This window comes from Theobroma cacao, chromosome 8, assembly GCF_053813885.1.
Source record: "Theobroma cacao isolate CCN51 chromosome 8, ASM5381388v1, whole genome shotgun sequence".
NCBI lineage: Eukaryota > Viridiplantae > Streptophyta > Magnoliopsida > Malvales > Malvaceae > Theobroma > Theobroma cacao.
Window position 1 is genome coordinate 2,389,197 of NC_142646.1, and position 16,287 is coordinate 2,405,483.

General features: G+C 34.0%; 1 protein-coding gene across 1 annotated transcript; it reads right to left on the reverse strand.

Annotated features, from left to right (window-relative positions):
• Positions 1-7,975: 7,975 nt before the first annotated feature.
• LOC18591634 (ornithine decarboxylase) lies at positions 7,976-9,767 on the reverse strand. The gene has a single exon (XM_007017862.3). It carries the CDS (start codon positions 9,412-9,414, stop codon positions 8,179-8,181), a length of 1,236 nt encoding a protein of 411 aa, XP_007017924.3. The 5' UTR covers positions 9,415-9,767; the 3' UTR covers positions 7,976-8,178.
• Between the last annotated feature and the right edge of the window lie 6,520 nt (positions 9,768-16,287).

Consider the following 16,287-nt stretch of genomic DNA (forward strand, 5'->3'; position numbering starts at 1 on the left):
GTAACCAAGTTTTCTTCATTTTTCTTTCCATGTTTTCTTTTCCTTTCTTCTCCAAACTTCTTGAGCACTAAATTTACAGCCTTTAATCCCAATTTTCAACACATCTAAACCCTAGGAAGAGAAGAAAGAAAAAGAGAGAAAGGAAGAAAAAGCTTGGTTTTGGTGATTCAAGCAAGGATCGATCAGAATTCTTATTTTTGGCTTGAGTAGTCTTTGAAAATGAGTTAGTAACTTAGAGAAATCTCTTGTGGCAGCAAAGATTGGCTTGATTTGAGAAAAATTGATAACATGTAAGCCAATAAACCCATGGGTATATGAAGGACTCAAAGTGGAAAAGGAAAATAGTAAGCTTAACACTATGTTTTAAAGCTTACGGTTAGTTGAATATTGTGAGGACTTATGGTTGTTGAAAGGATTTATTTGCCTAAGCTAGTTGAAATTATTAAGATTGTATGGCATGTTGTTTGAAAGAAATGAAAAAGGAATATTGTGGATGGAGGATTGAGAAACAAAGTATTGAAAGTTAGATAGATAACAATGCATGAAAATTATGAAATAATCGAGTGAAAGTGAGAATGATTGTTGCTGCCATATATGTGGATTATGTGTGAAAATATAAGATGGATTTGAGCAAAAATTATTTAAAAATGTTGAAGTAGGCACGTGACATCATAAATGAGTTGTCGGTGATATAATCAAAGGAATTTCGTAAGCAATGGATATAAGTAATTTTGGTAAAAATGTATTAAGATGTGAGTTAATTGAAGATGGTTTCATGATAGGATGAAAATGTAAATTTGAATAAGGATTAATTGATTGAAATGCTACTCGTATACGTATGTAATTAGATATATTGGGTTCGTATTATTGCTAGGAAGTACAAAGATAAAGTTAGAGAACTGTGGTGGCATGCCGGAGTAAATAACGAGCGATCGGCCAGTGAAAATAGTTAGAGACACCTCCGAACAAATAGCGACTTAAAATCTCATTGTTGCCAGGTGAGTGAACTTGTATTAAAATGTCTTGGGATATACACGTTTATATTTGATTGAATCCTCTAAAACGTTTTATTGGCTTTTCTTTAAAAAAAACTTGCACGGGAACAAGCCCTTATGAAATGTTTTTATGTTATGAAATGGATAGTGTGATGAATTCATATGTTTCTGTATAATAATATACATATATATATATATATATATATATATATATATATACTATGTCATAAATGGTACCATTGTGTGACAAATACAACTGTGCATGTGCGGAGTGGGCAGTGCACATGCCGGTAATGATGTTATCGTGATAATTATAAACGTGCATGTGCCGAGTGGGCAGTGCACACGTCGGTAATGATGCTGTCGTGATAATTACAACCGTGCATGTGCGGAGTTGGCAGTGTACACGCCGGTAATGATGTTGTCGTGATAATTACAACAGTGCATGTGCGGAGCGGGCAGTGCACATGCCGGTGATGATGTACATGAGCTGGATGAGGTGTGGTGGTATATTAATTGATATGTGTTTAAGCATATGTATATGCAATAGAAAAATTATGATTATAATATGTGATTATATGGCATGATAAATCTTGAAAATTTTCCATTTACATGTGAATTAATTTTATTGCAACAAGAACATTCTGTTTATACTGCCTTGCTTGGATGATTGCTGAAAATTTCCTCTCTTTTCGATTTTCTGCTAAATATGGTTCCTTTATTATGAAATGATTTAATAACCCAGGGTTGATGGAAGGATTTTAATAAGAACTTGAACTAGGTTGCATTGTTTTCAAACTTAAGTGCATCATGATTTCTAAATCATTTCTTGTAATTGCTTGTTCCCTTTCTATGTTCACTCACTGAGTTTATACTCACGTTTTCAACTTCATGTTTTCAGATTCAGGGGTGGTTGAGATGTAGATTGAGGTGTTCACGTACTCCCATCTTTTGGACAAGTATTTTGACATTCAGTAGTCATATCTCCCATCTAGAATCATTCCGCTGATGGTCAAATTTTAATTACGTGTATATGACTATTTGTTGTGAAATGCTGAGATTCACTTGCCAAATTATATGTATGTATATAATGGTTAATGATGTCATTATGAATACATGATTGGGTTTTGTGAGTTGTTTTCAGAGGAATTGTAATTGAGCATTATGAATTTTGGATTCTAAAGGAATACGGATTAACGTATAAGATCATGTAAGTAGACTTGCTTGGGCTTGGTAGGCTGAGCCCATTGATCCCTTGCGTCGGTCATGGCTCGAAAATTTGGTTGTGAGAGTCCTGCGTGCCATTGCTGCCAAGAAACGAGTCAGCGTACAGGATTCCTTTGTTTAAGATGCATGCATGACAGCTTGTGAAGGCAGTGCTCTGTCGTTTGCTAAAGATATTATAGCATCAAGCAAGAATGAGGACTACCTGTCCGAAGCTCGACTGAGTGTATCAATGTAGAAAGGGAAAGACCAAAACGAATTCAAAGGAAGCAGGCCAGCTAGCTAAAGTCCATTTCAGCCATCTTTTGTCACATTGCTGAAGATGTTCGTTTTAAGTCACCATGATCTTAGTTAGGAATATAGCTGGGGAAGAGATGATGGGAAGACGCTAGCTCGTAAGCATGAAAAGCATGCCTTGAGATTGATGACTGCGCCACATGAACAGAGGCGCACCCACTTTTCTTGCAACAATTGAATTACTGCGATCATATTCATGTCTGTTAACTGTTCTTTATATCTACTTTCATGGCAAGAAAGGATACGTTTTAATCAATATTGTTCGGTTTGCATGTATACTTTTATGTAAAGAAAAAGAAATTTTCTTAGCAGAGAGAAGAGAAAGAGCACATCAGCATTAGTAACACCCAATCCCAAGATCAAAAGACAAAACTACATCCATTTTCTACATAGAGCAAGATGAGGAAGATTGGATTCACGAGAAATGTTAAAGAAACAGAGCCCAGACATAGTTTAGAAAGAGAAGATCCAGCTTGTTGAAACTGAGATCACCATGGTTACTTTCAAGTCCACTTGGTGAGAGGAGAGAAATCCCAATGGATCCAGACTGTTATTGATCCTTGAGTACACAAGCTAGCTATTCTTGCAAACCCTGGTTTTAATTTGGAAAAATTGCAGTTCCATATATAGTCATTTACATTATACTTTTTTTTTTCTGGAAAGGCGTACAGTAATTTTATTAATAGAAAATGCGGCATTTACATTATACTTAATGGAGCCAGAACTAATTAATGTACCAAAAAAAATCCATAGCTTGGCGAAGTTCTCAAATAGTTTACAAGGAAAGGCTAATGCTTACAAATTTCTAAGCCCTCAACATCCATAGACATCAACACAGAAATAAACTCAGAGGAAAGTCTTAGCAAGCACAAGACAAAACACAAAAATTTAAAATATTTTCTTTTTTTCTTTTGATTTTCTGGAAGAATAGTGAGGATTTTGAGAAAATTAAATTGATAAGGTGAAAGGGGAGATCGAGACGTTTTAGAATTTTTGGGATTTTTTTACAATGGACCGGCATTGATTGGCATTAACCGTTGATCAGCTTTGACCCGGTTCATTTTGATTTAATTTTAAGCCCATAGACCATTTGAAGTGGTGGGCTCTCTAAAAGGTAAACCCAACCTAAATAAAAGTTATGGTTTTGATATTCTTATAAAGGGTGAGCCAAATTTGGTTAAAATTGAATTAATCGATAAATTCTATTAATTTAGCTTGATTTAGTTAAATTGATTAAAAAGTTTGGTTAAGTCAGTTTAATTTAGTTGAAAAAATTTAAATTTGTTAATCGAATTAATTGATTTTGAATTTTATATATTTTAAAGGGTTTTATTACATGTATGCACTCACAATTTTTCTATACATATATATGAATAAAGGACTAGATTTAATCACCAAGAAGGCTTTTTTTACATGTATTTACTCTCACATTTTTCTATATTGATGGCGCTATCGATCAATACTGCTTTTTCTGTACTAGATTCCATTAATGGGCAAAATACAAGAAAATAAGAAATTCTTGTTGGTTGGAAAATGCCACCAATTGTGTGGATTGCAATTAATTTTGATGGCGCATTTCGGAGATCTCTTGAAACAGTAGGTGCTGAGGGGTTATCTGAGATGCAAAAGGGAATTAGCAAAGTGGTTATCCAATGAAACTAGTCAAATGCTCAGCTTATCGAGCTGAATTGTGGGGAGTTAATCATGGCCTTAAGCTTGCTTGGGACTTGAATTCAGAAAGATTATGCTCCAAGTTGATAATAAGATGGTGGTACAGGTTGTCACTTCACTCTCAGCTCATCCGTGTGCAAACTCGGATTTAATCCAAGTTCTTTAATGATCTACTTCACTAGCACTGAGAGGTGAACGTATTGCACATTTACCATGAAAGAAATAATGTAGCTAATCATATAACGAGTATTGTTTTTATTACAAATTAGAATTTTTTTAACTTCTAATACTCTTTCTATTGAAGTTAAGAGATTATTGTTGAATGATATATTAGGGATTTGTTTTTTCAAAATGATTCGATCTTAATAATATTTTCACTTAAAAAATACTTTATTTAGACATTAATATTATTGATATAAATATAATCACACAAAAAGTTATTTAAAATTGAACATAATGCAAAATATAATGAAAACTACCATAAATTTAAGTTAATACCGTATTGATAAGTTATTAATTTATTATACTCTATATAGCATATTTATTAATAAACAATATATAGTCTATACGCTATAGACTATAGTAACTTAATAAACTATAGTAATATAGTATAAGTTATATTAAATTATTAATATAATTAGTATACTATAGTAATATAACTTATATTACTAAACTATCTTTTACAAGATACCCGAGTATTTGGCTCATTGGTTGGTGTATGATCTCCCTGCCTAAAGAGTAGGGTTTGAATCTACTCTCCCTCCAATTATAAAAAAAAAAAAACTAACTTTTACAAGTATTAGTACTATATAGTAATACAACTTATATTAGTAATTAAATATAATACCTTATTAATATACTATATATTGATATATCAATGACTTAATGAGTTAATGTTATTATATTATAATATATAACAAGATACTACATATATTATATAGTATACTTATTAATACACTAATTAGTCAGTAACAATATATTATTATGTATAACCATATACTATTATACTATGTATATTATATGACTTCTTAGTATACTTATATACGATATAAGTATATGTTAACTATATATTGTAATATATTAATACACTATACAATATTAGTATATAGTTATACACTAAATATAATATATATATTAATAATATATATATATATACTATATAATTATATATTAATTATATATAGTAAATATAAATACAGTATACATTATTTACATTTAAGCATTATATAATATATATCTTAATACACTATGCATAGTAATATAACTTATATTAGTAATTAAATATAATAACTTATTAATATACTATATATTGATATGTTAATGACTTAATGAGTTAATGTTATTATATTATAATATATAACAATATTGAACATATATTATATAGTATACTTATTAATACACTAATTAGTCAATAACAATATATTATTATATATAACCATATACTATTATACTATATATATTATATGACTTCTTATTATACTTATACACTATATAAGTATATATTAACTATATATAGTAATATATTAATACACTATACATAGTATTAATATATAGTTATATTCATTGTTTACAGTTATACATTATATAATATATATCTTAATACACTATACATAATATACTTATTAATACACTAATTAATCAATATATAGTATAACAAATATACTACATAGTATACTTAATTATTAATATACTAATTAGTAAAAAAATATATATTAACAATATACTATATTAGCATATTTGTAAAATTATAAGTAATAATGTAATATGTGGTAACATAAAGTACATTAAAATATATTATTAAATAAATTTTAAAAACAAAAAATTTTTGAAAATTTTGTTTAAATTGGTTAAAACCGATTTAATCAGCTACAGTATGTTAATTTAAAGGTAGTTAAAGCCGTTAAGTTGATTTGGTTCGATTAAGTTTTTTAGGAAAGTCGATTAAGTTGGTTAATGGTATTCCTTAACGAATTAACCGATTTAATTGAATGCTCACTCCTAATTCTTATATATGTTTGTAATCTATTTTATTTTTTCTTAAATTTATGTTGTATTATTTATTATTTATTTTTGGTACTAAGAAATACAGAAAAAATATTGAACAAAATAAAATAATAAGTTTGATATGGAGTAAGATATTGAACAAAAGTTTTATTTTAATTTGAAATTTTTTTTGAGCAATTAGCCAAAAAAATCTTACCATTTCTTTTTCTTTAGTTTTTTTTTTAAATTTGGGAAAAGGAGATTCAAACGCTACTCTCTAGGCAGGGGATTATACACCAACCAATGAACCAAATGCTCAAATGCGATCATTTTTTTTTCCTGTAGTATGTCCTTGAAACTTTTCATTCTTATTAAACTGTTTGTATCAACCTTTTATGCTCAATTGCACATAGATTTCGTAGTGTTTACTTATGTAAACTTTTGTTATTATACCTTTATACTATAGAAGATTCAACTTTGATTAAGAATAATGAAATAGGTTAGATGTCACGGTCCCAACGAGAACTATTAATCCCATGTCGAGAAGAATGTTATGATTTCAGTGGGAAGCTATGAATTCTGCATTGATTATGTACTAAAATGAGATTGGACATTTAAAATTCACACCATAAAGACCAACCATTTTTTGTGTTCTTACAAAAAATACTAAATGTCTTTTTCCTATTGGCACTTTTTTGTATTCTTATAAAATAAACCAGATGTCTATTTGTTATCAAGGGTTGGCCTGTATTCTTACAGAATATATTAGATGTAGATCAACCCTTTTTTGTATTCTTACAAGATATACCATATGTATGTTTGATGTCAAAGGTTGGCCATAACTTTTTTGCTTTCTTATAGAATATAAAATGTTATGATTTCAACGGAGAACCATATGAATCTCACATTGATTATGTATTAAAAAGAGATTAGATATTTAAAATTCACACCATCTTCATCTTGTGGGGCACTTGATGTCTTTCTCATCTTGTTTTTTGGTAATTGGCCAATGGCTAACCTTTTTTGCACTTTTACAGATTTTTAATGAAATCACACTTTATGGCCAAACCCTTTCTCTTACAAATCTTTAATGCCTTTTTTGTACTTTTATGACCATTTTTACCTTTATTTTTATAAATTTACATTAAGATTATTAAATGGCTAATTTTTATATATTTATTAATTAACATTTGTAAATGGTTAAATATTTTTTATTTGAGAACATAAATATAAATGATTAATTTTCACTAAAAGTATATTTATTATGTTTAAATTAACTTGTTATGATAACTCTTAAACATTTATGTCAATACTTTAAAAATCTTATTTCAACTTTATGAATTTTTACGTTTATTCTTATAAATTTACGTTAAGATTTTTAAATATCAATTTTCATTACAAGTGTTTTTATTTTAGTTTTATGTATTTATTAATTAACATTTGTAAATGATTAAATATTTTTTCTAAAGCATATACATATAAATGATTAATTTTCATTAAAAGTATGCTCATTTTGTCTAAATTGACATGTTACATTAAGGTTTACATAATATTTTAATAATATTTATTTCAACTTTATGATTTGTTGTGTTTATTCTCACAAATTTACGGCTAACAATTTGAAATGATTAATTTTCACTATAATTATTTGTATTCATACTATTATATATTTATAAATTAACATTTGTAAATGATTAAATTTTTTATTCAATAATATAAATATAAATAATTAATTTTTATTCACCGACCGATAGGCTTACTGTAGAAGAACCTTTGAGGGGAAAAAGAAAAGAGTGATAGAGAAATTGAATAGAAGATACTGTCTTATTAGCATTAGGTGTCTAAATTTTTAGTTGCAGAATCATATTCCAATAGAGAAGATACAAATTTCAAGCAGAAACTAATATAACGATATAAAATAATTCACAACAATCGCAGACCAAATGATGAGAGCATCGATGGCATGTCAAACACGAAACCATGCAGTCCAGTTCGCCAAGGGCCTCACTCAATTTGGGTTGGAATAAGCAAGGTACGTCAGGATGGCTGACGTGTTGAACCCATTGAAATTGGACCCAGCAGCCGCCGTGTAAGCCCCCATGTTGGGAAACACCAGCCAGTCGTTCACTTGCAGTTCTGGCAGCGGATAACCTTTCAAGACCGTGTCAAGCGCATCGCACGTGGGTCCAAACACGGTGGAATCGTAGGTCCTGGCTCCTTTGCACCTGGGACTGGATGCTCTTGCGAGAGGCATGCAGGTGACGACCGCATGGTCATAGAGAATACAGTTCATTGAGCCGTAGATCCCATCGTTGATCCAATACTCTCTTAAATCACCCCTAACGCGCTTTCCTATAATGTTGGTGGCTAGGGTGAAAGCTGACTCCGCAAAAAAACGACCAGGCTCCGCAATTACTGTTAAGCTTGGCTCGTTTGGGAAATACGCTTGGAGAGCGGCTTTCACCGTTGACGCTGCTTCAGCGAATTGTGGGCCGGCTGTGAACCCTCCACCGATGTTTAGCACATGCATTTTGGGCATGCCAAGTCTAGCAGCCGTTTCAAACACAGTTTTAGCTGCTGCTATGGCTTCTCGATAGGCTCGAAACTGCATGGCTCCACTGCCAATGTGGAACGAGACTCCTGTAACGGTGAGCCGTGCAGTTTGAGCAGCTTGGAGAAGAGGGGTGACTTCCTCCGGAAGTGCACCGTACTTGGGACCTAAAGGGCATCTTGCGCCGCCATCATCCGGGGCCTTGACTCGGATCAATAAGGCACATTTAGGGTGCCACTTCTTAATCTTCTCAAGTTCCTCTTTGGAGTCGAAAGTTGTCAGGTTAACACCGACTGTTGCAGCATACTTGATGTGGGACTCTGCTTTGCATGGATTAGCAAAGATGATTCTACCAGGTGAAACACCAAGAGACAAAACGGATTCAATCTCGGCCTTACTTGCACAGTCGAAGCCTGAGCCCAGGGTAGCTAATGCCCCAAGCAAAGCTGGGTTGGGGTTACACTTAACGGCGTAGAAAGGTTGAGCCATGGGAAGGTTACGGGCCCACTTGTCAAACAGAGCCATGACAACACCCAAATCCAGCACGTAAAAGGGCTCTTTCATTTCTTGTTTGGTGGAAACGATTGACTGAATGAAAGCAGTCAAACCATCTTTCGACAGAGCGGCGACCTTCTTTCCTCTCACCCCAGGCGCACCCACAATGGCTTGGAGGGTCCTGGGGCTGGATCCCATGGCAACCTAAATAGACTCAGAAAGAACTAAAAAGTATAAGGCTTTTAACAGCAAGATGAGAATTCCGAAAGTAGAAGCACTATAATCGTACTCTGGGTGGCTATATATAAAGAGACAGGGTCAGGGTGGCACCACATCATGAGATGGTGGTGGAGGAAAAGGAGAAAAAGGTGTCTATAATTGAATAGCCTTTTTCATCCTTGAAGAATCAAGCACCAAAAGTAATTATCCCAAAAGGCAACAGTAATTGCAGGAAATCCAAAGTGTGAACAATGAATCAAAGTACAAATCCCTGGTGATGATACCAGAGGAAGCTTGGGTGTGTCTGGAGTTCCATGGAAAACTGTGGTTCCGTTTGATTATGCTCAGGTATATAACCAAAGACTCTCTAGTGGACCAGGATGCTCCTGCGAATGATTCTAACCGCGGAAATTTCGCGTAAGCGGCGAATTGGAGGAATCTACGTATGTTTGTGGAAAAGTATACAGATGTTGATTTTGTGATTCCCTTTTGATATTCACAAAGCAATTTTATTAATATTAGAATACCGAATTATTGATACAGTCGCAGAAATCTTTAATTAATAGATTACTTTTCAAAACTCAACTCTCATGAAAAAGAATGAGCATGTGCAAACGAACGGGAATATTGAAATTGAAATTGTGGAATGCAAATCATCCTGCCACCGAAGCCATGATGCAAGAGGCAATTTCTTAGGCGTGTGAATCAAGTTCGTTTGCGTGTGATGTTTAATTATTTTTTTTTTCTAGAAATGTCAATTTTCTTTTTGGCTTTATGAGAGGAAATAAGTTTGGCATTGAAATTACTCTTGTGTTATGAACTTGCAATTGGAACCATTTTCCATAGCATGGTTTATTAGATGATAACGTTTTCCAGCTTCAATCAGTTTACACAATACGCTCTACCGAAATTTTTAATTAAGAGACCACGTTTGATTATTCAATTAAAATTTTATTAGTTAACAAGTATTCTCACAGTACTCTTATGTTATAAAATTTCTTATTGAATTAAATTAATGGGAATTAATGATATCTTAATGTCTACTAATTGTTTCGTGTGCAAGTCAAAGAAGTAATTAAGTACCCTCTTTTGGTATTGCATGAAAAACATTAATTATGAAACAACCCAATGACATGAACCAGAAAATGCTGAAACAAATGATGTCAAAATTTGAACCTGATACTAATTAGAATGCATGTTGCTTGATCATGTAAACATGTTGAAAAATGTTGGTTTAACTTTCCATGTGACTAATGTTGTTGAATGCTTGGGATGGGAAAACATCAGTCCTAGCTTCAAAGTTCAAAGTTCAAACTTGGCCTAACGATTAGCAATCAAAGATTTGGAAAATCGAGACAAAAAATTTGTGCAATTGGTCAAGGTGCTTAGATTTGACAACTTTTTTAAGCAATCGATTCCATTCAAGCCCACACAATACCGGCCAAGAATTGACCTATGCATCATGCATTAGGTTTATTCTTTTCCTTTTGTTTTCAAATATAAACGACACTTTTTTTGTAAGCAGTATGACTGTATCAAGTTATATAATGTATAGATGGCCCCCCTGGATCCGTGTGTCTATGTGCTGTTCATGTTGTAATAAAGGAGGCAGCATAACCATGGAGGTTGACAAAGGAGATTGCTTTCGTCATTGCCTGTGGTCATAACATGGTTCGCCCACAGTTGGCATGGAAAATTAACTGAAAAGTTAGTCAATGTGGTTGGCTCTTGGTAATCAATATTTCTGATTTGTTTACCTTGGTGGGCTCGGCATATTTTCACCATGCAAAAATAAGGCTGCAACCTTCCACTATAGGCCATCGGAAACTTCATTGACTCAATGCACCAAATTAACCTCCCACTATCGTCTAGTTGGGTCTATATGTTTCTTCCGTTTACATGCTAATTCCTATTAAACAATTACCTAATATCAGCAGGCCCAGCTTTTGCATAAAGCCACCAAAGTTCTTACTTTAGGTCTTACAATTTTACAAGCTTCATAATTTTATATAATATAATTAATTATATTAAATATAAATAAAAATCAAAATAATTAATAAAATATTTCTTAAATTAAGTGTCTATTAAATATTTATTTTTTTTCACTTCCTATCTTCTATTAATTTTTAACTATTTATCTCACTTCCTTACTTATATAAAAGTTAAAATAATTAATAAAATTACATATTCTCTCATTTTTTTAATTATGTGTCTAATAAATTTTTATTTTTTTTTATCACTTTTCAATTCTCATAATATTAATAATTCTTAATTATTTTTTCTATTTTCAATGAAGGTAATATGTTTTTAATAATCTCCAACTAGCGATAATTTTTTTTAAATTTCAATAAAAAAACCTTATTTAAATATTTAAACACTAAGCTTTTAAAGGTATCCTAATACTCTCCTTCACACATAAAAAAGTTTCCCGTTAATCTAATATCATCCTTATAGTAATCATCATCGTTATTATTATGCTTGTTACCTGGATAGGTTTTAGTTTATATTAAGATGAATTGAGACATTTTTCTTCAATCTACTGGTCCTTAAATAACGCATTGCATGTTCCAGCAACCCTCGAAAGTACTTCACAATGTTACCATTAATACATATGATTCCCAAAGGTCTCTGAACTTTTTTGCCCAAAGTCTTATACATTACTGGCAGCAAGATCGGTAAAAAAAGGAATCCTATCTATTAAGTTGAACTGACTTTTCCTTCTCAGGCATTGGCTAGAGGCAAGACTCGAGAAAAAGGTGTCTGCCACGATTCTGTCTAGTGCATGTCACTGGCTATGGGCAACTGGTCTTCCGGAGCAAGTTAAGTGCCAACAAAAAGTTCCAGATCCTATTAGTGGATAATGAAATTATATCTTTTTGAAGTCATTTATGTTTTAGCACCAGTCTAGCTAGCTAACTAGAAGGTAAATTGGTATAAATGTTCATTTGAACCAGAGCTTAACCAGTTATTATGATCATACATGGTGTTTTTTGGTTCTAAAATGGTAGCAAAAACCATGAAAATCATTCGAGTTAATTTCATCAGGCTAGCAGATCATACTGATTACAAGAATCTGGTTGACAGTAAGGGAAAGCTCTTCAGACAGGAAAAGAACTGTAGGGTCAGGGTGATAGTAACAAATGGGAGCAAACAGAGAGAAGTACCTTTATTCATAGTGGGACAATGGAGTGTATACATATACCAAGATGCATGAAACAGTTTGAATCGTTTTTGAATTCATCCTTCTTCATATCTAAAAGGGAAAGTGGACCATGGGGGGGAAAATGGGATTGTATGGGAACAGAACATGGAGGAAATGGGAAGATCGGCATGCACGCACAGTACAGTAATGAATGAGGGAATCTTTGTCTGACTGCCGAAGTGATAGCAGGCTTCCTTGTAAATAAAAGTATACAGATTCTTTTCCTCTTTGCCACCTATCTAATTTACTCTAGTTATTAAAGATTGGCCAACGCTCCCACTTCTCACATTAACTCTCCTCAACCAACTCGTCTTCTTTGCTTCATTGAAAAGTTTGGATTCTTTGTCTGCTTTCCTTTCCTAATCTTTTTAAGAGATTAAATGGAATAAAAAGACACAATAACAATAGAGATGATGCATATATATATCTGATCCTGAGTGGTGATCAGCTAAGCAATCAAGGGTTTGTATTTTCTTTTCCCTGCAGGGGGCGTCCCTACGCGGTTGATGGGTAATGGTAGTGCTATTGGTTGGTCTCTTTTTGCTTGATTATAGTGGTGTTTGTTGATGCAGGGGACTGTTTTACTGTTAGGTGTTTATCTTTTCATTCTGTTCATTGTATGAGGGTGCTTTTTGGGTGCAGGTGGCTAACCAGATGTTAGTGGCGTTGGCTGTTTTCACTGTGGGTGTTTAGGCTGGTTTTCTTTCTGAAAGTGTAGAGGGAATTTGACAATGAGAGAATTTTGTAATGGTATACCCCTGGTCCTTTGTTGGAGCATAACCTTACAAAATTGTTGTAAGTGGTGAACTCAGGTTCTCCCTTTCTTCAATTCAAATGAAATTTCAAAAAAAAAAAGTTCTCTGCCTCGGGGGAAACGTCTTGCTAGTTGCAACGCTACCAGATTGAAATATAAGGAGATGGAGGGTGGATCTACAGATTGTTCGGAGAGTATGCAAGTTACCAAGCATGTGCTGAAGAGAGAATAGGTACGCTATATATTGTTTCCTACCATTATGTCCCTGCAGACTGAGTGGAGAGCAACAAAAAATGTTATAAATACAACAAATTTTTGCGACTTTTGTCGTCCATTTATTGCAGAATTGTCACTTTATATACTCATAATCAATCAAATGCAGCTCAGGTTTGAATTTTTGTTTTCGAACAAATGTAAACTCACCATACTTTTGGGTACTGAACTTTGTCTATGAGCAATGTAGCTGATCAAAATATTTAGCACCACGCAAGGTACGTAAAAGCCACTTTTTTATTGGCTTCAATTAATATTCTAAACTGTTTAAGATTTCAGATGAACAAATTGATCAGGATATCCCTTGGTCAGAGATGTAAAAGGCTAAAGAACACACCCTTTTACAAAAGAAGAAATTGATGAATTGCAAGTAGGTTTTAGTTCTTCATTTCAGTTTTAATATAATAGTATGCAGTACTAATTTTTCTACTTAATAATTAGTTAAAACTTCCAAAACCTTGCTTTATAGCTATATGCTAATTGCTAAACTGTCAGCTGAGGGCTGCGCACAAAAATGGAAAGACAAAAACATGACCTCTCGTGAAAAGTAAACAATAGCACTTCTGTTTGAACGTTTGAAACATATGGGAGAGCCAATGTGATGTGCTCAGTTGGAAAGTGAGGTAGGAAAGCTTGAAGGAAAACAAAAAACGGAGCAGGGTCGAGAGTCGAGACTATACCTTGATACAGACGGAGCACCTGTCAATGGCGTTGCTGGACCTTGGCATGGATTTATTCGCCTTTTAAGTGCGGTAGGTGAATTGAAAAGGCACTAGGATATTGGCACGGCTCAATCAAAACACATGGAAGATACGCAAAATCTAAAGCTCTTTTTTTTGTGTGTGTGTGCTTGAGAAGCGTAGGGTTGATTTTGTCTGAGTGAACCGAGCCAACATCGTAGTGACTATTGCAACCAACAGAACTATATTGTATTCAAATCAAATCCTTCTGAAGGCATCTCTGCTGCAGTTCTTTTAGGTTAAGAATGAAACACAGGTGATGAATTTGCATGGTTTTATTCCGAAGAAGTGGAAAACAGGAGATAATGGGGCATTGTATAGCAGTAAGGAATGGAGAAGAAAGAGATATGGGAGATGGAAGTGATGTTGTGAGAAGAAATGGGAATTGCTTGGTATCGTATTTAAGGACATGAAAAGAAGAGGGGAGTTGCAGTGGTGCATTAAAAACCTCGACTACCAAAACTCACATCGAGGTCCAGAGCATTTAATACCAACCTTCACGACGACCCCATCCCCATATATTCTCTTTCTCTCTCTCTCTCTCTCTCTCTCAAATACGAGCACTAACCGAACTTGCTGGCTACTGTGTAGCATAGCCTTATGGAATTGGGCTGTGATCTTCTCTCTCTCTCTCTCTCTCTCTCTCTCTCTCTCTCTCTCTCTCTCTCTTGTTAATTTGGACTAACTAACCAGAGGCACAGACTGTAGCATTATTAATAAGGGGAATCGACCTCCTCCTTAAGGCCATAACTATGCATCTGTAACTCTCCGAACTGCTGCCATTTTAATTACTACTATTTGTGGAATCTCATCGTATTAACGAGATATATTCGTCCGGTTGGTCACCTACCATTTTAGATTCCTGGCGTATGTGTTGGTGAACTTCAGTGACCGACCCCATCCTCATTAGAAATGTTATGTTCTCCCAGGGGGCTCTGATCTGAAGGACATTTCACGCTTTGGGCCCCTTTCCGATCCGCTCCTCTTCCTTATTTAATTAACTTAGGCCCTTTTTATTTTATTCCCATCATGTAACCCTATCTTAGTTTTTCATGTAATCAATTTTGAACTAATTTATGATTGTTAGTATGGTTTGCTAAATAAATAAATAAAAAAAATCATGCATGAACCTAACTTAGGTATAAGAACTAGCAGTGGCACAGGGTGTGCTACAAAAACTTGATTAGGTTAATTAATTAATATTTTGCGGTACATGATCAACTCAATTATACCATAGTGTTAGGATTCAAGCATCTCTTAATTAATTGAGTCGTACATCTAAAATTTAAAGTTTACTATAGTGTTAGGAGGGGTTCAGACATAGGATTTTGAGGTGCTGGGCCTGGAGAATATATGAAAGGAACGAGTTTTTTGGACTTGAAACTTTGGACCAGAGTGGTCGTAAACGGCCAATGAATAGCGCTCATAGATGGGCTGTGTTTACAGCCCGTGTAGGGGAGGAAACCGGCAAGCCGTTATGAAAATGGAGCGCCATGAGTTCAACAAACGTGGTACGTAATTCTGAAAGTGGTTGGTCCGGTGCAGGGATTCCATGGGAAAAGTGGGTGGATGTCAGGCATGTGGCGTAGGCGTAGCTTCGCAACATCCACAGAGATGAGTCCTTGTCTCGTCTCCCATTCAGGACCGGCTTTCCTGGAGTGGGAGAAGCGTAAGCATTACTTTTTACACACCAGCGAGCGTACATCATAGTCCATACACCCCGCCGTATGAAGAAATGAGTACGCTGTGCAATATGCATGCGCCCCATCACCGAGACATGCCACCAGGTTTTGCTGCCGCCATACCGTACAACCCGCCTACTCATGCTGTGGCCATGCTTTAGAATCTTCAGCTCAGATACTGGAGTGTCTCTCGTGGCCCTC

Coding starts and splice junctions, on each gene's coding strand:
- LOC18591634 (XM_007017862.3), bottom strand. CDS start 9,414: ATGGGATCCAGCCCCAGGACCCTCCAAGCCATTGTGGGTGCGCCTGGG.